This window comes from Rhinolophus sinicus, chromosome 5, assembly GCF_057876585.1.
Source record: "Rhinolophus sinicus isolate RSI-liver-muscle chromosome 5, RSI-T2T, whole genome shotgun sequence".
NCBI classification, from domain to species: domain Eukaryota; kingdom Metazoa; phylum Chordata; class Mammalia; order Chiroptera; family Rhinolophidae; genus Rhinolophus; species Rhinolophus sinicus.
The window spans coordinates 41,390,230-41,412,699 of record NC_142505.1 but is presented as its reverse complement, the minus strand read 5'-3'; the positions used below and the strand labels follow the sequence as shown (position 1 = coordinate 41,412,699).

The 22,470-nt window shown below is 41.5% G+C and overlaps 1 protein-coding gene across 4 annotated transcripts in view; it reads left to right on the top strand.

The window, feature by feature from the left end:
* The window catches only part of TSEN2 (tRNA splicing endonuclease subunit 2), a 33,821-nt gene extending 17,770 nt beyond the window's left edge, over positions 1–16,051 (top strand). For 2 of the 4 annotated variants that reach the window (XM_088798396.1, XM_088798395.1), the window contains exons 6-12: positions 424–501; positions 5,413–5,463; positions 7,423–7,561; positions 12,289–12,325; positions 12,837–12,948; positions 14,076–14,165; positions 15,150–16,051. In XM_088798396.1, coding sequence (XP_088654522.1) covers positions 424–501; positions 5,413–5,463; positions 7,423–7,561; positions 12,289–12,325; positions 12,837–12,948; positions 14,076–14,165; positions 15,150–15,209 — 567 coding nt within the window. In that variant the 3' untranslated portion in view covers positions 15,210–16,051. The remainder of the gene's footprint in view (positions 1–423; positions 502–5,412; positions 5,464–7,422; positions 7,562–12,288; positions 12,326–12,836; positions 12,949–14,075; positions 14,166–15,149) is intronic. The other 2 variants (XM_088798398.1, XM_088798397.1) reach the window with 2 other exon arrangements.
* The last annotated feature ends 6,419 nt before the right edge of the window (positions 16,052–22,470 follow it).

Genomic DNA, 22,470 nt, shown 5'->3' with positions numbered 1-22,470 from the left:
GAATTATCTGTGATCGCTAAAAATGAGAATCAACCTAATGGTCAGTATGGGAAGCACCCACTTGATGAAATATTATCTAGCTTTGCAAATGAGGTGTATGAAGTCTCATTAAAAACGCAGACACACACTTGTGAGGTACAGTTGGGTAAAAAAAAGCCCATAAAATCAACCAACAAAATGATCACAACTATGGGGAAAAAATTCATGGGGGCAAAAAGAAAGGAAATAAATCAAAATGTTAATAATAGAAAAACTAAAACTGCTTTGTCCATATAAGTAATACAAAATTATTTTTTAACAGCATGAATCCAACAAATGTGAATCTGGGAAATTTATAAGAAAATTGTTCGTTTTAAAATGCAATCTCCTCTATATAACATGTAGCGCTTCCATTTGTTCTATATGTATTTTATTTCTCTTCAGTTGGCACCAAAAAAGAAACTAATATGCAGAAGAAATCCATATAGGATCTTTGAGTATTTGCAACTCAGCCTAGAAGAGGTATGTTTCCAGTATGATCTCTTTTCAGCTATTGGTCTCTGGGCCTGGGTGACACCATATAGAGGAGTCTACCTCAAAATGAAGTTCTGTATGTAATTCAGTAACTGAGAATTTGGTAATTGAATGTCGTAATTTAGTATTGACCCTAGGCAGTTTCCAAAGTAAGCCTGCCAAAATTTCACTCCTTAGCCTTCATTTTATCAATTCTAAGATATGCGTTGTGGGGGTGGGGGGTGCTCCCTATATCATTTCGCAGAGGTTTCGAGGGGTTTGCTTAAGCACTTCTTTTCACATCAAGGTTTTAGATTGGCCAAATATAATGTTACCGATTTTCACCAGGTTCTGAAAACAAAAAACAAAAAAAACAGTTTATTGAGATAGTTCACATACCATATACCATTCACCCATTTAAAATGTACATTTCAGTGGTTTTTAACATATTTATGGAGTTTCATCAGCTTTTAATAAGCTATGATGCATGCTTCAAGTCATATGACTGCTAATTACCTGATGGTCTCTAGGTATTTCCTTCTACAGAATTACTAATACATGTTCTCTTTATTTAAAGCAATAGTTGCATTCTCAAAAGTTGACCGAAAAAGTGGCTTTCTAATGATTGTGTCATGTTTTTTCCTCTGATTTGGAGTGCCTCTATCCTGTATTCACATGACTGTCAGCCCCTCCTTTTTGTTTATGTCTGTGCTGTCCACAGCAGTGTTCCTTCTGCCCTTGCAGACAGCACCCCTTCCTCAGTCTTACACCCGTGGGTGTGCCTCTTCTCCAGGAGCACCCCAGCCTGTCTGGGATAGCTTCTGCCATGTCGAGCATAGTTCTTGGCATATATGTAGGTCTCCAGGAGTGCTTGTTGAATGTGTCCACATTGGTAATTTCATAAATGTGTCCACAGAGAAGTAATTGTGTCTCCATATCCCCTTGATCTCCTGGTCTGTGCTTGCTTTCTTGCAGTGAGTCTAATGTCAGGTTGGCGCAAAAGTAATTGCAAAAAACGCAGTTACTTTTGCACCAACCTGATAGTACAAAGAACAGACTTTCCGAGCAGGAAAGGATGTTTGGAATTACTTTAGCTCCTCATTTTACAAATGAGACAGCTTAGCCTACTGTTGAATACAGTAGCTACTAGTTGCGTGTGGCTATTGAATTATTAATAAAATTGAACAAATTCAAAATTCTGTTTCTCAGTCGTACCAGCTACATTTCACATACTCCACAGCACATGTGGCTCGTGGCTACTGTATTGGACAGCACGTGTGTAGCACGTTCTCATCACAGAAAGTTCTATTGCACAGCATGGGATGCCCGTTCCCTAAGTGCTTACCTCTGAGCCTTAGCTTTCTTCTCGTAAAATGAGGGCTAGGTAACCCCTTGTTCATAAGATGTTTTGGAAATTAAATCATGCGTGGAATGTACAGTACCTGGTACATAGTAAATACTCAGTAAGGGTTAGTGCCTGCTATTCTTATCATTATCGTCATTATTAAGTTACTTGTAAAAGCTGTTTAGTAGTTAGTTGGAATTCTTTCTTTTGCAATCAGTACTTTGTGAAAATATTCTTTGGGTATTTACTATATGCCTGGCATAGGGCTAAGTACTAACAGTACAGAAAGAAATAAAACGTGGGTCTGGTCCTAAAGGTGGCCCCAAAATCATTGCAATTCAGTGCGATAGGCAGTGTGGTAAGTGGGTTGTACCAGTGTTGCTCTTCTTGTGTCCTTGTGCCAAAGCCTGACATCTATGAGGTGTTTAATAGTTACTTACTAAATGGATGTGTACGAGGAATGGGATTTGCACAAAAACTGGTAGAGTCCAAAGGGACACAAGCTAGCTGGAAAGACTTACGGAGTCGGCGACATCTGAGGATGCTAAAGGATAAATAGGGGATTGCCAGACGGACACAAGGGACAGCATGGGCCCTTTCATGTAGCTCCGTCCTGGGAGTGGCGGCGCAGGAGGGCTAGATCGTGGACGGCGTATCTGTGAGTAGGGGTCTGACCTGGTCCTGCTGGCACCAGGGCACTGCAGATGGTGATGTAGGGGAGTGGCAGGGACCAAAGCTGGCATCAGTATGAGTGTGGGCCGGAGGGCTGAGGCCAGAAGAGCCTGCCAGCCTCTCAGCTCTGGCAGGCAGCAGCAGTAGGCCTGGAGAGAGTATCGGGCGTCAGAAACTGGGGGTTCAGCCTCATTGTTCCAGGTGGGTGACCGGTTGATGCTTTTTACTGACAAGTAAAAAAAGATGCTGCTATCTGCTGCCTCCTCCCAAACACTCCTGAAGAAACGCAAGAGTAATAGGAAATAGCAGATGAGGTTGCTCTGCATTCTTGGAAGCTACTTGGCTTCTGAGAACATTCCAGAAACATGTTGGAGAAGTTTTCAAGAAGCATGCTGTTAAACCTGGCTCTGCTTCTGAGTTCTGTTTGGCAGATTTCCTTTGAATGATTCACCCATGTTTGGCACACCTCTTGTACAGTTTAATGTGTTTCCATAAATGTCCGTCAGGAACACAAGCAGCCGTTCTGTGGTGATTCAAAGCAGTTCTTTTTAGGGATTGAGAATGGTAATAACACAGCTGACTTAAAGATCTGCTTCTTAGAGATCTGTTACTGAGAGCTGTTTTTCTGTTATAATGTTATAATGATTCTGTTATAGTGATATTATGTTAAATCATCATTAAACTCATCCCTCCATCTTATTAGTACTATCAAAGTAAAAACTAACAGGAACTCAAGGGACATAATCACCAGCCTCCACAGACCTCCCCAGTCTACTAATGACTTAATTCTAAGTAAAACCAATGCAATTGAATTAAGATCCTCTTCATCTGTAATACGTGCCTAAGAGCAGTTTGCATAGATTCATAAAAGCCATTTTAGGCCAATAAAAATGAGGCATTGATTTAATCAGTTCTTAGGGAGATGCATGTTTGCTGATAATGGAAAGTTTCTGAAGAACTTAAATTCTAACAGATAACTAGGAATAAATCTCTTGCTAGGCAAAATTTAGATTGAACTTTCCCTTGCTAGGCTACAATATCTGTATGGTTCTTAGAAAGGGAGGGAAACTAAAATGAATTGAGCAGTCGGGTGCTTTGCATAGCTTTTAAAATCTTTATGAGATTTAACCTGCATTGAATCTCTAACTAAGGAGGCATTATCATCCCCATTTTATAGATGAGGTAGGAGAGTTTAATAAATGAGATGTCCAAGGCCTTAGCTGTTAGTGAAGATTCCGTCCCACGTCTGTCATATCTGAGTTCATTCCTCCTATCACACCATTCTGAACCAAGAAGTGAGGAAATGGAAAAAAGGACTTGGCTGTTTGAGGAACCAACTTTGTCTTTTCCATTGCACCTGTTGGCCACCATCTGTGTCCATCTGAGAAAAAAAAATGGTATTCTGTATTAATAAGTAGTGGGCCATGGGAAGAGAAAGGGTCAAAAGAAGATTGTAGGACACCGGGGAAGTCACCAGTGGCTGAAAGGAGAAGTAGGATGTGTTGGTGTCCACACTGAGGAGAAAGGAGCTGAAAGAGCCAGGCCTGCAGAGACCTGCTCTAGGTGGCTCCTACGCCTGGGGCCTAAACCAAAGGCAGGATCCAGGGACCTAGGTCGTTATTCTTTCAGCACCGGCATTGAACACCGTCAGTGTGCTAGACGTTTGTAGGCCAAGGGAGCAGCAAACAGAGTCTCTGTTGTCACAGCGTTGACATTCTATTTGGAGAGACACCTATAAGAAGGATATCTTCGGACAAAAATAAATGCTCTGAAGAAGACAGTCAGGATGAGGGTTACTTAAACTGGGTGGTCGGGAAGTCCTCTCCAAGAAGGGACCTTTGAGTCTGCGGCAGATTGTGCCAGATGTGGGAACAGCGATTAAAGGGCAAAGGCAGGGATGAGCTTAGTGTGTTCAAGGGCCAGAAGTGAAGCCATGACAGCTAGAGAGAGTGGTGGTCAGACATGCAGAGGCTGCAGGTGGTAGGCGGCAAGAGTACAGTAAGGCCCTCCGGAGAGTTTCAGTCATGGGAGCCACGTGGCCTTCACCTGTTAAGAAGACGGCTCAGGCTGCTGTGGAGAAAGGACTGTGAGGGACTAAGAGCAGGGAGGCCTTTGCAGAAGTCCAGGCAGGACGTGATGGCTGGACCAGGGTGACTGGGACCAGCAGGTAACCACCTGCATTTCAGAGAAGCTGTAGATTTGGTTCTGGGTGAAACTAAAGCAGTAGTTCTCAAACCATTTACTCTCTTAAAAATGATTGAGGATCCCAAGGAGCATGTTCAAGTGGATTGTATCTGTCGGCATCTACCAGTCACCTCCTTGATTAAATTTATTCCTGGGTATTTTCTTCTCTGATGCAATTGTACATGGGGTTGTTTTTCTCATTTCTTTTTCTGTTTGTTACTAAGGGTACAGAAACTCAGCAGATTTTTGTAAATATATTGTGTATCTTACAACGTTACTGAATTCATTTAGTATTAGTAGTTCTAATAGTTTTTTGGTGGATTCTTCAGGGTTTTCTGTATATAATGCCACCTGCAAATAGTGACAGTTAACTTCTTCCTTTCCAATCTGGATGTCTTTTATTTCTTTTTCTTGCCTAATTGCTCTGGCTAGGACTTCCAATACTATGTTAAATAAAAGTGGCGAGAGTGGATGTTTTTTACTGAGTTTAAACCAGTTTGTGGCGTTCGTATTTTCTTAGATTTTTTTTTTTTAATTTTTTAATTTTTTTTTTTTTTACTTTTAATTTATGAATTGTTTCTGTTAAAAATATGTGACCATTTTGGTGATGATTCAAGGACTTTAATTTGTATTGGAGGCAAAGAGAAATCAATCTATAAAATTTCTCAAGAAATGTGGAATAGTTTCTAATGAGAGTTTTCTGCTTGCTCTGTTTTTAGGCTTTCTTCCTGGTCTATGCTCTGGGATGTCTAAGTATTTACTATAAGAAGGTAAGATGTTTTATTTAGATATAATCCACTTTAAATTTTCCTGATGTTAAAAGATGGTTGTAGTAGTTTCCATGTTGCTTCAATACAAATGTACCACTTGCACTAAATAAAACAGGAATTGAATTTTTCTCTTAAGTTTCAGCTTTGGATCTTGAATTGGGACTGTTCAGGCAAAAGCCAGCTTTGACCCTTTTAGACTGAGTTTCATTCCCAGAGGCTAAGAGAAGAGCAATATCTTATATAATGCTCAGGAAATCCGTGTCAGAAGAGTACTACAAATTAACAACAAAAATAAAAGCAACCATTGTTTAGCACTACTTCAGTAAAGGCTGTGTGTTAGGTGCTTTACATCCAATACTTCTAATCCTTAACCTCCCATCTGCTAAGAATTTTATAGATAAGGTAACTGAGTTTTAGAGAAAATGAATAAGTCACCCATGGTCACACAGCTAATCTGGTTAGAATTAGTGTTTGAACCTACCTCAGGGTAGCTCCAAAGCCTGTGATTCTGTATTACAGCCTGCTGCCCTTAGAAGAATGGTCGTCCAGTAAGAAGTGGGCTGGGTGCACAGTTGGGAGGGAGACTTTTCACTATATACTTTTTGTACTTTTTGAATTTTGAACCATGTGCATATAATACCTTTTCAAAATAATTCAAATGAAATTAAAATTGAAAAGACAAATGTAAGTAGAACAGTAACTAGACCAGAGAAAGCATATTTTATTCTGTTCATAGAAGTACATAATTTTATCATTCATCAAATTCTAATTATATAAATCTTTTTCACAAGTATTACAGTGATTTAGAAATGAGTGTCTGGCTGAGGGGTGACTCATTTTCCCAGATGGTGGCCATTTTCAGCCCACCCTGCCTCCTCTCCTGGGCCCTAGATGAAATTTGTCAGAACATTCCAGCTGCTACATAGAATCCTCAATGTCTGAAACATGGTGGGCTACTCATATTGGAAGTTCACCCTTCTCCACAAGACTGTTGCTTCTCACAAGAGGGGATGAGTGTTTCCTCGCAGTGGGATTTGAAGGCCACACACATAGGGAGTTTCCACCTTAGGAACAACTGCCAAAAAAAACCCCACAACTCTAGCTCATATTTGTGGTATTAAAATCTTCGTCTGAGCCAACTGAGCAAATCTTATCAAGTGACTGAACCCTAAACCAACTGAAGAACTGATCATTTTACTGAGCACTTAAATGAAGTGAAAAGCTTTCCAGACTTACCTAGTTTTTTGTTGTTGTATTTTTTTGTCTTGATACATCAGAATGTTCTTTGAACTGAACCATTCTCAGCCTCCTCAAGTCCTACATGAGAAAGTAAATTTTTCTTTTCAGCAGTTGGATTATTAATTTGTGCCACCAGATAACAAATTCTCTAGTTTTGAAGACTAAATGGAGCATTTTTAAAAGCTTTTACAAAGTTATTTGTGACTTTTCTGAATGTGGCCTGACGTGCAGTAGCTACTCTTTAGGGACTGTGAAACGTTTGGCACGTGCTGCCCTTGGGGACATGTTACACTAGAGCATCCCAGCATGCACTCCTTCTTCTGCCTGGAACGTGCGTCCCCAGCTACCACCACCTCCTCTAGGACCGTCCGGCACCCCCTTTCACTTGGCTACTGCCTTCTCATCTCAATGTTACTATCTCAGGGCAGCCTCTCCCAGGTCCTCTAGAGCAGTGCTCTCCACTCGAAATATATTGGGAGCCTCAGACAGGCGCCCCGTGTATAATTTACTATCGTCTGGTAGCCACATCTCAGGGCAGGTATGTGGCTGGTGGCCTCCACATTGGATAGCACAGGTCTAGGTCTAGTGAGAGCCCTCTGTTATGAGTACCATGTTTATTTTATTCACTGCTTCAGCTTCACATTTACACATGTTGATTCACTGGCTGAATGATGAGTGAGTACATACATAATAATGCCTTGTTTTTTTCAATAACTTTAGGAGCCTTTAACGATTGTGAAACTCTGGAAAGTTTTCACCATAGTTCAGCCCACATTCAGGACTACGTACATGGCATACCATTACTTCCGAAGCAAGGGCTGGGTGCCCAAAGTAGGGCTTAAGTACGGAACAGATTTACGTAAGTAATTCTTGACTTGGTAGCTGTCAGAACTAGGGTTTGCTTCAGATTCTAGGGTGCAAATTGAATTGGTTATAGGTGCTGTTGCTGATCTTTTCTAAGAAATGTCTTCCTTCTGGCTTAGATGAGAATATTGGACTTTGGATTGGGTGGAGGGTATGTCCAGAAGGAGTGAAATGGCAGTCAAGGAGAAAAGCCCGGGAATAGAAGCTTGCCGCCCCAAGTCAGGCTTTTCCTATCATCTACTCTAACCTTAGGGAAGAGTTCTACAGTACCCATCCCCCACCTCTCATTAGCCATGTGATATGGAGCAGTCCCTTATGCTCTGGGCCCCCATTGCCAAATGAGAATAATCATATCATTGTAATAATAGTCACAGCTATCATTTATTGAATATTTGCTATATACCAAACATTGTGCTAAGTGTTTTACATTCATCATCTCATTTAATCCTTACAGCAGTCGTATGCAATGGATACTTACTACCCTCATTTTTCTGATGGGGAGACTGCAGTTTTGGGATAGTAGGTCATTTGCCCCCAGTAGTTTTCAGGGCCAGTAACTTACAGAGCTGGACTTTGAATTTTGGAGCGCAGGTTCTTAGAAACTTCTACACAGTTCTTCCTCCCCTGATCGTTCCATAAAGTGAGAAGTCAGAGGCAGGTGAGCACCTCATTTAGGAGATCATTACTGAGGGTCTCCTGTGGGCCAGGGTGTTTTAGATGCCACAAACACAGAGGTGAACAAGACAAACACAAAGCTTGTGTCCTTGATGGAGCCACTTATAAATGGGGGGAGAAGGGGCCACAAACAAGCAAACAAATACCAACATAATATAATTTCAGGCACTGATAAGTACTATGAGAAAAGTAGAACAGAGTAAAGGGATAGAGAGTAAAGGAGTTAGTGACGGTGGTCAGGAAAGCACTGAGAAGATGTGATCACAGTGAGGGAGCAGGTCGCTTGAGAATCTGAGGAAGAACACGCTAGGCAAGGTGAACAGCAAGCATACAGGCCCCGAGGCAGGAACAAGCTCAGCAGGTCTCAGGAACAGCAAAAAGACAGTGTGTCTAGAACTTCGAGATCTTTTTATCCAGGAGGAGAGTGACGGGAGTTGCTGTCTGAGCGTTAGGCCAGGCCCAGGCCACATAGGGCCTGGCAAAGACTTTTGATGTTACTCTGCTGATTGGACATCTGGGTAGATTTCGAGCGAGGGAGTGACTTCAATGTAATGACTTAATTTAACGGGACCCTCTGTCTGCTCTCTTACTAATGGACTGAGAAGAGCAAAAATGGAAGCAGACTAGTTAGGGAAGCTGAGCCCAACCAACTCTGCAGATGGAATGGACGTGAGGTTTGTGGTAAGAGAGGAATCAGGGACGATGCCTAGCTGCTTGGCTTTATGTTTGGTCCAGTGGAATACTGGGAAGATAGGCAGTGCTGGAGCCCAGGAGAGCCTTGAGAGGCAAGTTTGGAACTGTCATGATATACCTAGCACTTAAAGCTACCGGTGTGGGTGAGTGAACATACTCGTAATCGGCACTAGCGTAATGTCACTCCTGCGGTAAGTCCCCAAAACTCATTTTCCTCATCTCCAAGGGAGGGTGCTGCCTGGATGCTTTTCAGAATTCTTAGTGAGGTTCAAACAAAAATTTCAACATGTATGAGGGGCCCTCTAGGAAGTCATGGCCCTTGGGGTCTTTTGAGCTCTGTCACATACTTGTTCCATGTATTTTTGAGCCTTTTTAAATGTTCTAAAATTGAGTGTGCTTAACCTAGATTCATTGGATGGTTCTAAGTGGGCACCTGCACCCCCTGGCATTTTATTCAAAAGATTGTGCTTGTATGATGGTGTGTTTTTCTGTGTCGAGTTTATACCTTTCATTAAATTCTCAAAGGGGGTCAGCAATTCAAAATAAAAGTTAAGGATCACCTATCCCTCTAAAATAAATGGTTTCTTTTGTTTCTTCCATGCCTGGATTTCAGGTACAGATATCCTAACTCAGAGTTACCACACGAATGATCAGGATTAGCTTGAGATTAGTTTACTAGGTTTACAGATAATTGTGTTGGCCACAGGTCACGTTGTTTAAATAAGTGATGTGCCTGTTTCATTTTTCTTCATGGGCTTCCCAGCCTGTTCTCCTTTTCATGCTCCTGTAAGAATAGCACTCACTGTAAATGTTCGGTAGGTCTTCAGCTTTTTCATTATATGGATGAAATTTGAGTGAATTTTCCAGTGGACAAAGCTACAGTGATGCATTAAGAGGTGGCATGGTGTGATGGAAAGAGAGCGCTTTTGGGTTTACAGCCGGCCCTACTTCTTACTACCTGTGTGACCTCAGCCAAGGATTTTCATCTCTCTGAGTTTCCATTTGCTCATCATATGACATGGATAACAACTCCTTCTTTAGAAATAACATCTTTATTTTAAAAAATGAGTTGCAGGGGGACAGGGCCATTGTTGCGTGCCTTCTAAGCATACCTTATCTCCTGTATTTTCAATGCTCAAGCCATATTTGTGGATGATGAGACAACTTTCCTAATTTAAAAATAAACTTCCTTCTAAGGATGGATGAAAGGACAGATGAATTTTTTAAAAACAAAAAATAAATCAACTGCTATTTCCCAGCTCCCTGGAGGCCTTTGTCCCAGCCGGGGCATATCATGCACTTCAAGCCACTTGTATAATTAATGTGAGACCAGGTCTCTAGCCTAGCAGCAAAGGGAGGATATCTTCACAGTTCCTCTTTAGCAAGGGTTCACGAGCAGTGCTAGCCTAGGATGAGAGGATTGACTTCCTGAACTTGACTCCCTTCTCCAGGTACAGCTGCGGGGTGCCACTGGTTTTTGACAATATTATTTTCTTCCTGAAGGCTAGTGATCTTCCCCAGTGTACCCTAGAACTCTCAGCACGGGTTAAACCCAGGACATTCTCTTTTTACAGTTTGTTTCTGCTTACAGAGCTAATGACTCATGACAAAGGGCCGTTATGAAATTCACATCTTATCAGGGAAACTCCTCCTTAAATAAATTTTGTCAATCAAATTTCATTCCAGGAGCAGTATTTGGAACAAATGTTATGGATCTCAAATCAAGTGCAGCTGCTGAGCTAGTTGACCTTGATTGCCCAGTGGTGAAAACCAGACTAGAAACAGGGAGCTTTTCCTTACACTCCCCACCCAAAAGCTCCCATGGCTACTGGCTCCTTTGGTGACCAGGAACCTTGCTTGCCTTGGTGCTTTTCTTCTCTCGTCTTTTTTAATCTTCATACGCCTGTGAGGCGTGTAGTATTCGCCTCCCTGCCACAGACTGTGTACCTCGGAAGGGTTCCCTGTGCGATTCCTGGGTCCGTGTGGCAGAGTCCCTGCCCAGGACCCTTCTCTGGGTGGCAGCTCTTGACCTCCACACATTGAATTACAGCAGTCCCCCGTTACCCGAAATTTTGCTTTCCTTGGTTTCAGTTACCCATGGTTAATGGCGATCTGAAAATATTACATGGAAAGTTCCAGAAATAAATGATTCATAAATTTTAAATTGCGTATCACTCTGAGTAGCATAATGAAATCCCTCACTGTCCCCCTCCATCTCTCCCAGGATGTTGAGTCATCCCTTTGTCCAGCGTCCCCACACTGCATACATTTCCCACCCAGTAGTCACTCAGTAGCCGTCTCAGTTATCAGATCAACTATTGCATTATCGCAGAGCTTGTGTTCATGTAACTTTATTTTACTGAATAATGGCCCCAAAGCTATTCACATAACTTTTATTACAATGTATTGTTGTAATTGTTCTATTTTATTATTAGTTATTGTTGTTAGTCTCTTACCATGCCTAATTTATAAATTAAACTTTAATATAAGTATGTATTCATAAGAAAAAAACCTATATATACAAAACATACATACCCTGTTTCCCCGAAAATAAGACCTAGCCAGACAATCAGCTCCTGATCGTTTGGAGTAAAAATTAATGTAACACCCGGTCTTATATTATATAAGACCCAATCTTATAGTAAAATAAGACTGGATCTTATATTAATCTTTTTCTCCAAAAGACGCATTTAGAGCTGATTGTCCAGCTAGGTCTTATTTTCGGAGAAACACGGTAGATATATTTAGGGTTTGGTACTATCTGCGGTTTCAGACATCCACTGGGGTTGTAGGACCGTATCCCCCTTGGATAAAAGGGCACAACTGTAGTAGGGCAGACTGATCTCTTAGTGGTGCGTATGGTTGTATGATTTTTTTTCCCCCCACTTTCCTTTGAATTTCTTAAAAATAGGCGTGAGTCTTGTTCACCTCTAGCACCAACACCTAAGTCAATACCTATCCAGATTGGCTCAGACACTTTGAATTACACTGATTTGACAGGAATGATAAAATGCTGATCCCCAAACTTCACACTCTCGGTACCCTTTCATGATCTCACTCTGGAGAGCGTAAGAGGCAAGACAAGAGTCACTTGTCCTTGACTTTGGAATTCATTTGTGGGGTGGGAGTGGGAGGAGGGTTTAGGGTCTTAGCAACAGATTTGCTTTACTAACTGCATTTCGTTTCAGGGGTGAAAAACAGTTTGGGTTTTAAAAATAGACTACAGGGCATATTGCAGATCAGCCATATAAAGATAATTGGATGTTTATGTCCCTTTGGAAAAGAAAAAACTTAAGTAATAAAATAAGATTTTCATTTCAGGTGGTTATACATTTTCTTTCTTTTTCTTTGCAGTGCTGTATCGAAAAGGTCCTCCATTTTACCATGCAAGGTTTGGAATGATTTTTAAATAAAGTAATGGCTTAAAGGGACATGAAGGAATCTCTGGCCTCCACTTTAATTTCAGTGCCACAGAAACAATCATGTTCCTGTTGGTTTGATAGGGTTAGATACTATATGTTGGCGCCTTATACACGACACATAAAATAATAAATAGGTCATGATAATGTGTCTTTTATTATTAAACATTGAGTTTATGTAGTAATTGTTCATCTTAATATCAGTGACTGCTAGTATATAAACAGTTGAGTGAATTCTCAGCTTTCATGTTGGGAGAAATATTTCTGTTCCTTTCCTGCATGTGTTGAAATCAGCCTGAAAGTTTGTAACATAAACTGTGAGTTTTCCGTTAATATTTTCTCAGTAGCAGTCTAGGGGAATTTAGGATCAGATAATGTACATTTTATTTTTCATGTATCTTCAATCTTGGTAGGACAGAATATTATTTTTTAACAGATTGATTTCATGCTTTTTATTTTTAAAACACCCTTTGTGTTTTTCAGTTACTCTGTCATTGTTGAGTTAGTCGATGACCATTTTGAGGGCTCTCTTAGAAGACCTTTCAGCTGGAAGTCGCTGGCTGCTTTGAGCAGAGTTTCCGTGAATGTCTCCAAGGTAACAAACAGCAGCAGCTCTGGCATTCACGTGTCACTTAAATGGTTGGATTATTATTTTTTTAATGTAGTAGAAACAGAAAAATCATTTGTAGAGACTTCAAAGCGTTTCTGCCAGAGAAGTTCTGGATGACTGGCTGGAAGCTGTCCTTCCCCTACGTCCCGTCCCACTACCAATTGATTCTCAGCTCCAGGAATTGAGCTTCCGCGTTTCCCATAGTGATTAATGTCAGTGAGTTGCCTTTCTCCCCAGGGTTGGTAAGCCGTGGGTAAGCACAGCTAGCACGTGCTCAAAATGCACATTCACAGAGGAATCCAATCCTTGCCACACTTCTTTTCAGTTTGCAGATCTCTTGAAGAAGACGGAAGGGAATTAATATTTATTGCTAAACACTACGTGTTTTTTCACCACCTGTTTACCGTCCTCATCCTAAGAGTGAGGAGTCTGAGGGTCAGAGGTGTTGACTGAGGAGCCCATGACCATGCAGCTCATACACAGAACTGGGATTCCAACCCAGTCAGCTGACTTGCTGGCTGTGTTCTGTATCCTGCTGCCCTCAAGATAGAAGGGAAATTTCATCTCACACTAGGACTAGTAAGGATGAAAGCTTTGCGTTTTCTCTGTTATCCAGTAACTTGCTAACTGAAAATGAATTGTGGGCCCCCTCAAACTCTGTCCCACTGTTGCTCGAGGCGCAGTGGGAGCTGAGCTGGGAGGTCCAGAGGGGCCCCGGTGACAGCTGTGTTGAGTGCAGGTTAAGTTGCTTAGGCCTTAGTCTGTAAAAAGCAGCTTTATCCTGTAGAAATAGGGAATCTACCCTGTTTATAGTATTTTTATGCCCACTTTTTGGGACTTGTAGCATATAGTAAATATTTTAAATGCTCTGTTTATGACCAGTATACCTACTTTATTTGCATTCTCTTGCCATGTCAATGATGAGTAAATGGTAGCTCCTTAATCTGGCATGCGAGCCCAGTTACGAAGTTCCCCGGAGGGAACTCATACACTTGTGCTATGTCCAGGAGCACACAGTGAGAGGGAATGGAGACAGCCTGCATTTCCTGCTGATGCACTCAAGTTTGTATGATTTTGTGGGATGTAGAGATTGTTTTTCATTGTTTCGATAGGAACTTATGCTGTGCTATTTGATTAAACCTTCTACCATGACTGACAAAGAAATGGAGTCACCAGAATGTATGAAAAGAATTAAAGTCCAGGTGGGTAAACTCAGAGATAGTTTACATCATCCTAAAGATTCCATCCACTGTATTGTGTCCTCTTGAACGTGTGCTCCCAAGAAAAGAACTGAAACCCACCTTCCTTGGTAACAGAAAGCCTTCTCAAGCCCTTTCCTGCTAAATGCGTTCTCACTCCCCCTTAATTCCTGCTGCTTCCTTACCTGCCATGTGATCTGAAACTGCTCAGCTGAAACTGCTCTCCCAGACAGCCCGGGGCCTTCTATCCAGGCAGGTCCTCTCCTCAGTCTCAGTCCCAGAGATGAGAGGTATTGCTGTTGACTCGTTCCTTCATTGAACTTCTTGTCTTGCTTCTGGGGTTCTGTGTTGAGCTGAGTCTCCCGCTGTCTTCCTGGCGGGGTTTTCTCTGCCAGGGCTGCCACGTTCTTTGTCCAGTCACCCAGTGGTTGTTACTGTTCCCATCCCTTGCCCTGTCTGACTCCTCCCTAACACCGAGCATCTGCTTGTTCTTCTTCCGCCTCTAACATTGCACCCTTCCCTCTTGTTCACACTGCCCCATCCCCCTGCAGACCTGCTCGCGGGCCCCAGCGCCTCATCCCCACAGTTGGTCCTGTTCATCCCCACTAGGTTAGCTTTTCATGAAAAGCCAGTCCAGACCCACTTCTCCCCTCTCAGTGCTGACCTGGAAATACCAGCACCATCATAGACGTGGTTCTGATGTTAAGTACGAGCTTTTGTGCTGGCACTCCTAATCCTAGAAAGTGCCAGTAGAGGCAAGTTTAGTTTTTACAATCTTTGCATGATTACAGTAGATACTATTTGCATGTAAGGTTGATATTGCTACATTCACAGTTTCTCCAAATGTTTAGTTACAAGAAATGGGAACAGGTATCCTCATTATATAAACAGCTTTTTCTGAAATGCAGCTATAATGTCACATGCCTCGCATGCTCTTTCATTTCTTTTTCTGAAACTCAGTCACCTTTTTGTTTTGATTGGTTACAGGAGGTGATTCTAAGCCGTTGGGTTTCTTCACGAGAGAGGAGTGATCAAGACGAGCTTTAACAATTCAGCCTCAGATTTCTGATTTCACCAACCAATACTTATTGAGTCTCCTACAGTAAACCAAGTTCAGGGCGAGGTAAAGAGTCCATTTATTGTAATTGTCCATTAATTTAAAAGTTTCAAAGGGCATGGTGCTCCCATCCACAGAAAACTTAGTGTTTTAAGATAAAATTACACAGGGAAGAAAAAGAGCCCTGTGCCAGGACTTGAGATTCTATCCTTGAATCCATCACTGACTGACCGACCCTGAGCTCCTCGCCTCTAGGCCTCAGTCTGTGTCATCATCCATTTAGTGAGAAGGGTGGACTACATGAGTCCCAAGAAGACTCTTCCAGCAACAGGGAAATTCTGTTGTTACTGATTTTGCCAGAAAATGGTAACAGTTCACGTTTACGTGGCACTCTGCAGTTTCCAGAGCACTGTTGTACACAGAGATCTCTTGTTACTCACATCTGATCTGTTCCTAAAAGTGCTAAAGAGCAGATTGGGGGATTGCAGGACGCTGTGTTCCATTATTTTAAATGGAAAAAATAAAGTGTCTCAGCTTATTCCAAGAACTTCAACCAATTACTCCAACCCATAAAAATCCATTTACTATTTTAACAAGGATTTCTGTATCATAGAAAACATTTAAAACATCAATTACCAAATTATTTGTCAATGAACTCATTGGTGAGCAAATTTGTATAGAATATACAATAATATACATTAGATAAAAATTGTATCTTGCTTCAGTGAACTTGTTATGAAATAAAAATAGGTGGTGAAATAATGTATGAAGATACATAATGAGTACAATGAGCATTTAGTGAAACACAATAAACAAAGCGTTTTTAAAATTGGTTAGATACCAATGAAGAGTTGCCTGGGGAATGGCATATGGAGACAGGAGGGAAATGGACAGAGGGCACTGGGGAGGGGGCGGAGCAGGAGGAAGTTAGTGTGGGTCTGAGGTTCATCCACCGTCCAAATTCAAGACACTGGCTGACAGTCTTCTCCTTGGCACTAAATATTCCAGCAGTAGATGGTTAAGAACCATCTTTGGAAGCTGAGATGAAAAAAACAAAAATGGGTTCTTGTTTGCATTCCCGTGACACATGATCTTAGAGCATCTGACAGGCTCCTTAACAAAGTGAAAGATTTCACTATGAATCATCACTTTCTCAAAACCTTGAATGTTGGCCAAAAATTTCAGGAGGCATTTCTTTCCTATTTCATTCTTCATTTGTGGTAGCACTTCTTTCCCGGCCTAATCAGTGCATCAAATACCCTTATGGTAAAAATTCTTCCAGGAATTGTTCATCAAGGTACAGTCATCCTATCAGCTCTCCACCTCAGATGCTTTATCATTAGCGAATATGCCTTGAAGGTTGTGGAGACTCCTTAGTATAAAGGCTACGTAGAGAAGCCAAAGACCACACAGAGATTTGTAACTGAAAGCTCTAAAGGATGTCATCATCTTTAGTCAAAGAGCCTTGTATGAAGGATATGCCTTCTTTATGTAGAAGATTTGAACACCATGCAGCAGGCCATGCACTCTTCAGTGTTACCTGAGGGCCCTTGGGGTTCTGAAATGATACACCAGCAAAGGCTTTGGTTTACGTCACCCTCACAGTTTCCAGCTGAAAGCAGTATTAGTTTATCTTCGGAGCATTAAATCCTAGCAGTTTTTTTTTTACCTTCTGAAATAAATGTACCAGATGGCATTTGTTTTCAAAAAAAGCTCAGGTTCAAGATTGGAAATTTTCTCTGCGGTAAAACCACCATCAAGAGATTCTGCAGTTCACTGGGAGAGATGTTACAGCCTCACTGAGAGCAGAAATTGCTTCTCCCACACTCTTCAAAGCATCATGCTTACATGATTCTTAAATCTCTCAAACTGTCCAGACTTGCTTTAAAACTGAAATCCTTCACCAAGTCCTCTCTCTCTTCCATCACTTTCCAGCTGTCCTGAGGTGTTCAAAGCCACCCACTGTACCACATGTGTTTAGTGGCATCAGGCTGACTGGCCACTCAGGAATTTCACTAGCTTTATAAAAATAACTTGCCACACTCAAGAACACTATGAAACTCTGTGGACCCAATATTTTTCACAAGTTGTATTTTCACAACCCAATGCAAAAAAAAAATATATATATATCTATATATATATAGATATATATATCAAAAAAAAGGCAGATACCTGTTTGGCCAAGAATATATCTTTTATACGATCACCTTTCTCAATACATATCACTTCCACTTTTTTCTTCTAATGTAGGGGGATTTCTTAGGCCTCTAAAACTCACCTACTTCCTTCATGGGCTTTTCCATTTCCACAGGAGACATTTTTGCTTAATGAAGTTGGGAAAAGGATGTGATAACACACTACACATCCAAACAGCACAAGCACCGTGTAATCAACTAAGACAGCGGTGCCTGCGGTGTTCTCTTTCTGGTCCAGACACGCACAGCTGCAAACTCTTACATAGTCGTTTTTTTATTTGGATAACCAAGGTGGGCTACCATTTTTTACAAATCGTTGCAGTACATATTCACATCGTGGGAGTTGAGATGGACAGACACCTGTGTTCTTGTTTATCCCACAATAACCTTTGGAGTTTAGGTGGTGGGACCTCCATGGGAGGAAGGTTTGAGGCTTAGAGATGTGACTGTTGTATGTCACCACCAGGAAGTACAAGTGGAGGACTTGACCTGAGAGGTCCTGGGCCTACATTCAGTGCCCTAATGAGATCTCCACAGCTGACGTGACACCAGCCTAGAAAATCACATGAAGTCAGAAGTATTGCCCCGCTAGGGCTTGTGCAGGTGGAGGTTAAAGAGGAAGCCAGCCCTCCGCGCCAGGCCAAGCCAGGTATCTGCTGGCACGGCTGGGCGGTGGTCCCCCACGTCAAGGCTGGGGTGCAGCCTGAGACCCCTCTCGCCAGGAATATGCTCGTGTATGATTTTGCATACATCTGAAGGAGGTTCACAGATGCAGTGAGGACCACTGGTGGATCCAACATTAAGAACCTAGTGAGCCTTCTAGAAAGGAACCATTCAGATCTCAGCTCTGCCTCTCAGTGGTTATGTGACCTTACGCAACTTACCCTTTATGAGCCTCAATTTTCATACCTCTAAAATGGGGCTGATGATATTTGCCTCGTGTGTGGTTATGTGGATAAAGGAAAACTCAAAAAGTACCTGACACAAGGAGTTTCCCCTCTCTTCCCAGAAGGAATGACTCAAACCCACCAAACAGGCAAGAGACATAGTGTCAGTTTACATTCAGAGCTAAGTCTGGGTCAAGAACTGAAATGTGTTTGTGGAAGTTAGGCCCATCTGAAAACAGACACAAGCACTGTTTGTTCACAGAAAGTGGAGAGACATGAGAGGACGTTTGCAGAGGGCCACCTATGTGCTGAGGGGCTGTTTTGTTGTTGGGGTGAGCCGAATTACCTTTATCCTGCTTTCTGAAGAACCTGCGACCGGAATCAGGAAGTCACCCTTGGAAGGTGCTGGACCTGCCCAGAGAGCAGCGGGACACTAGTAAGTGGTTCTGTAACCTCAGAGCTGCCCTGCCTTTAGATTACCACCTCCTCGGGCTAGAGTCCGTAGCTTACAGTTTCCAAGATTTTTAAACTATTTATGAGACTCTGGCTTTGGTATTAAGTTTCAGTAATTCCTTGGTCTCTGTGATTGGCCTCAGGTGGATGGCAGGATGGCTAAGAGCTCCTTGGTTTGGAGTCAGACCCACGTTTGCATCCCAACTCATCTACATGCAATCTTAACCTCAGTTTCCTCGTCTATAAAATGAAGTTAATGTTATTAACATAAACATACAGTGGAATGCTATTTAGCCACAAAAGGAAATGAAGTACTGACGTGCTACAACATGGATGAACCTTGAAAACATGCCAGGGGAAAGAATTCAGACGCAAAGGTTGCATATTGTTTGATTCCAATTATATACCCCAAATAGGTAAATCTATGCGAGAGAACAGATCAGTGGTTACCAGGGACGGGAGGGAAGACTCGGGAGCAAATGCTTAGTGGGTACAGAGTCACCTTCCAGGGGGATGACATGTTGTAGAACTAGATAGACGTGGCGGTGGCACAACGTTGTACTAAATGCCATTGAATTTTTCGCTTTAAAATAGGCTTATGTAATACGAATCTCACCTCAATTTTAAAAAGTAAAAATGATAATGTTATCAACCCCAGAGGGTTGCTGGAGGATTACGTGGGTTAGTCCTCCCAAGGTACTTCTTAGTACAGTGCCCGGCTCATAATGTACTTTCAGTAATTTGCAGCTATGATGATTCATTTTCGGAGGAAGGTGGAAGCACTCGTGTCCTAAGAATCACAGTTACCTGTCATCTATTAAGGCTGTTACTTGTGCAGTTGATTATTGTATGTTGATTCTCTTCGCTTCTGTTTTAAACCTGAGCTAATGTTTTCTGACCTCATCCCCAAACTGTAAGGGGAAATGGTGACATCTGTGCCTTTACTGTCCTGAGTTCTCTCATAAAGAGATTTACTTCTATAAAGTAACTGATTCATAGGTAACACTTGGCAGGGATTAAAGCAACGTGAATGGGACTTGGTCTTAGGAAGGTTAGGCTGATGTTGATGAGGCTTCCCTATGATTTTGAGCATAGTATATACTAGTCTGAAAATTCCTCATTACTTATTGAATACTTTTTATTTTGTTTTCATTTTATTATTTTGCCTTTATTGTTGAAGCATTTTCATTTTCTCTTTTTAAAAAGTTACTATTTACTTGAATGTGGTTCTTAACTTAGTTTTACCCTTGTGGGGGAGTACTTGGGTTAAAAAGAAATGAAATGCCTCTCCACCACCCTCCCTCCATTTATGATTTTACCAACTGAATTGAATTTTTAAAAATCTGATTACAGACTCAAATAATTATCCCATAAATGTTAACTTCCTCAAAACTGTAACTGAGGCCCATTTCTAAAACTGATTGGGAGATTTAAACCATCAATTTATCTTCAATCTTTGCTTTTTTATATATATATATGCTGAAAAAATGTAGTCTTTTTACCATTTTGTGAAATATAGAGATGCCTCACTTAAAAATACATGATATGAAAAAATACATTTGTGAAATTGTTAAACTAGGAGGTAACATTTTTTATTTCAAAGTAGTTCATTTCATTCTAATTTCTTATAAGTGCAAGTTTTCAAGCATTTAAAATTTTTTAGAATCTTTACATTTTCAGAAACAATATGGCAAAGGTAAATACTTAACTTTTTTTATGTTTTCATTTTTTTACATTTTACTTCACCAGTTTATTATAAAAAGATATAACTCAGAACAATTTCCAACAGATAGAAGAGATGCATAGGCCAAGGTATGAGGAAAAAGCGTGGAACTTCCATAACCTCTCTGAGCGCACCACTCTCCCTGAATGTCACCAACCAGGAAGCTTTCTTCTTAACTTTTAAATGGAACATTCTGATAGAATAGAAACGGTGGAATCAGGAAAACCTGGGTCCACAGTCCCTAGGGAAACAGGGACAATCTGGGGAACATTGCCTAATCACTGAGCCTCAGTTTCCTGAGCTGTGAAATGGGGATAATTACTACCTCCTGAGTTTGTTTTGCAGAATAAATGAGATGTCATATGAAAAGGTCTGGCACATGGTAGGTCTCCTTTTTTCCTTTTCAGATAAACCAAGAGTGTAAGCATTGGCATAATTCTTTTCTCTAGGGGTCATAAGCCTAGTTTATGCCCTGGTAGTTAACACAGTGGAGAAAGAGGTGATAGAAACATAGTGTGAGGTAAAGTGGTGAAGACAGCTCTGGAGATTGGGGGAGGTAATGCTATAAGCACCTCCTGTACAAAGGGAGCTAGCTACGGCCATTGGGTGGGGGGCATTTAAAAAATGTTTATTGGGTTTTCCTGGCAATGAGACTAATCCGTGCACAGTAGGCTTTGGAAAAATACCTTTGCGTGGGCCATTTTAGTCTTTCACATCAGTAACACTGAGGCAAATTCTCTGACCTTGCTGTGAAAAGGAGCCCAGTCATTGGTCATTCAGGGAGCACTGATGGAGGATCAGATGTGTGCCCAGTGCAGTGCTAACTGCTGAGGTGAAGAGGTGTATTTTGGGAGGTGCCGGGGACACTCTGAGACTTCATCAGGAAGGAGAGCTGGTGCCAGCGCTGAACCGCCTCATCCTTCAGTTAGTGTTGAGCTGGTCTGATAAAGGAAACAACCCAAGGAGTCTGTTTATAATTCTAAAAACTGGAACAACATTGCCATCTGTTGGTGTCATGAAATGCTTAATTCCCTTTATTAGGGGTAAAACCTGTAGGGTGGTGCTGTGATTTTATGAGTAGGGAATGTACAGCCTGCTGAAGTGAAGACTATGAGGTCGGCTGCTGTCAGTGTCACCTCCAGGTAGAAGAGTGGCCCCTAAAATAGGGAATGGGGACTGTTAAAGCTTTGAGAAGCAAGTAATGCTGCACTAAAAGAAAGCAGCATGAAATTGGCATTTCTAATATTAACAATTCTTGTTTTGTCTGCATTGTTTTCTGACATTTTTTACTTTCCATATTTGAATGTTGCTGAAAGCAAAATTCTTATTTTCACCTTTATCTTTTCTAATGCAAAAATTGCTGGCCGAGTTACTGTATATTCTAGGTATCACTGGTCTCTTTCACGTTACCAAGTGGCCCAGGAGTTAAGTGCATGGGCTTTGCAGTCAAATTTGGCTTTGAAGCCTGGTTTTGTCACTGTGTGAGTTTGGGCAAGTAATTTCCTCAGTTTCCCTTTTCATCTGTAAAATGGGCATAATGTTAGTACCAACTTCACAGGGTGGTCTTGAGGATTGAAAAGGAAGAATACAAGTGTTTATTCTGGTGTGGAGTCCTTCATGGATACTCAGTAACTGCGGCTGCTGTGATTACCCGTCATCAGGTAAAGAATGGGGCCAGAGAAGTGGGGCCCGTAGATTGCATGTTAAGAGCAGAGGGGCACATTGGAATATTTCCCAAACCCAACACTTTTTCATCTTTACCTACTGAGGTGTTTACGAATTCTTGAACACCACGGAATAGTAGTCACAGTTCTGTTTAAAGTGGTATCACATTCTGGGTGGGAAGTTTTGTTTCTCTTAAAGAGAAGTACCAGAACTTAAAAGTGCAAACATTGGCATGCTGTGCATTTTTTCCCACTGCAGTTGCTGGGGCTGAAATGTTGACCAAACTCCTCTTTGGAAACAAGCTTTCAGGATCTGTAGCAAGTTTTCT